Source organism: Bison bison, unplaced genomic scaffold (assembly GCF_000754665.1).
Source record: "Bison bison bison isolate TAMUID 2011002044 unplaced genomic scaffold, Bison_UMD1.0 scf7180017864389, whole genome shotgun sequence".
Classification (NCBI taxonomy): domain Eukaryota; kingdom Metazoa; phylum Chordata; class Mammalia; order Artiodactyla; family Bovidae; genus Bison; species Bison bison.
The window spans coordinates 7,168,905-7,171,164 of NW_011494961.1; the positions used below are offsets into that span (position 1 = coordinate 7,168,905).

The 2,260-nt window shown below is 40.9% G+C and overlaps 1 protein-coding gene across 1 annotated transcript in view; it reads right to left on the reverse strand.

The window, feature by feature from the left end:
• Window positions 1-2,260, reverse strand: part of CCDC109B (coiled-coil domain containing 109B) — a 23,937-nt gene that overhangs the window by 6,027 nt on the left and 15,650 nt on the right. Inside the window, exon 5 of the mRNA XM_010858585.1 lies at window positions 1,858-2,018. Within this exon, the coding sequence (XP_010856887.1) occupies window positions 1,858-2,018 (161 nt within the window). The remainder of the gene's footprint in view (window positions 1-1,857; window positions 2,019-2,260) is intronic.

The window sequence follows — 2,260 nt, forward strand, 5'->3', positions numbered from 1 at the left end:
TTCCCTTCTCCAGTGGACCATATTCTGTCAGACCTCCCCACCATGACCCACCCGTCTTGGGTTGCCCCACGGGCATGGCTTAGTCTCATTGAGTTAGACAAGGCTGTGGTCCCAGTGTGATTAGACTGACTAGTTTTCTGTGAGTATGGTTTCAGTGTTAGTTGTTTACAGTGCACCAATTTAAAAAAAAAAAAAAGCAAAGGAATGAAAGTAATACACATCTGCATTAAAGAGGTAAGATTTGTGAAAAATCAGAATTTATAAAACATGTACGTTCATGAGTGATCACTTATTTCCAAATCAATTCATTAGTCAACCATTTTTTAAATTATAATGGTAATACCTGGTCATGGAAAAAATAAACAGAAGGGTATACAATGAAAAGCCCAGAAGTCACCTTCTAAACCTAGCTAAAATTATGTCTACTTTCTTTGACCCAGCAATTTCACTTCTGTGTATCCTACAGGTAATACTTGCACACACATGATTCGTTATAGGTTCATTCTTAAGCGTAAAAAACCAAAAACTATCTAGGTACAATGTGGAGATCTTTCCTGGATATACCGTCAGTGAAAAAAGGTGAGACTAGTGTACAACAGCATATACTCTTTACTGGAAAAGGGAACAAAATCATATATTTGTATTTGTACACAGATAAAGTCTGAAATGATTCACAGTTCAGGGATATGGTGCTGAGAGGACAGTAGAAGGAAAACTTTCTATTAGCCATTTTTTTAGATTTTTTAATCTTAACACAAGTGCAATGTATTATCAACTTTAAGTAAAGAAAAAATGAAAATGTGGGTGTGCTTAGCTGCTCAGTCGTGTCCGACTCTGTGACCCCATGGACTGTGGCCTGCCAGGCTCCTCTGTCCATGGGGATTCTCCAGGCAAGAATACTGGAGTAGGTTGCCGTACCCTACCCTCCAGGGGATCTTCCCAACCCAGGGACTGAACCCAGGTCTCCTGCATTGCAGGTGGATTCTTTACCAGCTGAGCCACAAGGAAAGCCCAAGAATACTGGAGTGGGTAGCCTGTCCCTTCATAGCTCTATATCCTATGACAAACTATAATAGAAAAGAATGTAAAAAAGAATGTGTGAATCACTTTGCTGTACAAGAGAATATAATACTGTAAATCACCTATACTTCAATAAAACAATATTTTTTCTATCTCTAGAAACTCTTTATTCATACACAAAGATACACATATACCTACCCATTTTTAAAAATCACAAATAGGAACACGAGGTTTAAAAAAATGCATTTTTCCCTTAAAACAGACTCCTGCCCCTCCTCCCTAGAAAAGTTTGTGGTTTTGTTTTCCTTCCACCACTGATTAACTTCAGATGTTAGGAAGCCACTGCTAACTTTCCAATTGCAATTCAGTTGAGCAGAGTGGGAGTGGAGGGCCCATTGTCTTAAAAAAAAAAAATGGTAGTGCTCCAGCTAGTGTATCGCAGTTGATCTTATACACACTCACTGAGACACTGGCCTATCCGCAGACAGAACACACAGCAGAGAGTCTAAGATGGCAGCAGAGTCAGACTGCCAGAGCTCAAGTTCTCTTCCACATAGTAGCTATGTACCTTTGCTGTCTGAGTTTCCTCATGCAAAGAATGAGGCTGATAATACCGAATTCACAGGTTCACTGCGAGGATTAAAGGAGAAAATAAACCTATGTGAAGCATTCAGAAAAACGCTCAGATGGAGCAGTTATACCAATACTGAGTATTAAAATCTCATGGGCAGAGGTGCCTGGCGGCCTACAGTCTATTGGGTTGCTGAAGAGTCAGACACGACTTTGTGACCAAACGATGATTATTTACAAACAGACTCAACTGAGATGCTTCCAAACCTGTTCGAGGGGCTGCAGCTGTCCCTTCAGGTGGTCGATTTTCTCCAGCAGATGGTGCTCTCTCTTCTTCTGAAACTCTTCTAAATGCAAGGCGGTGAACAGTCTGTAAACCAAAGATTTCATGTTTTCCATCTCAGTAGCCTGCTCGCTGCTCAGGTTTTCTGAGAAAAGAAGACACAGAGGAAACGTGAGGCAGCCACCACATCTTTTCCTCAGGGAACCAAATCTGCGCCCCCATGGCTGCCTGTCTGGGTGCTCCCCACTCCCTGAGGGGCATTTGATATCGGCCTTTATTTCTGTCTCAGGTGATGACATTCATCTCTTTCTGGAATAATAATAACCAGACAGTAGGTTTAAAATACATTATGTTTTTGTCTTTTTTCTTTTGTAATATGACCAGCAC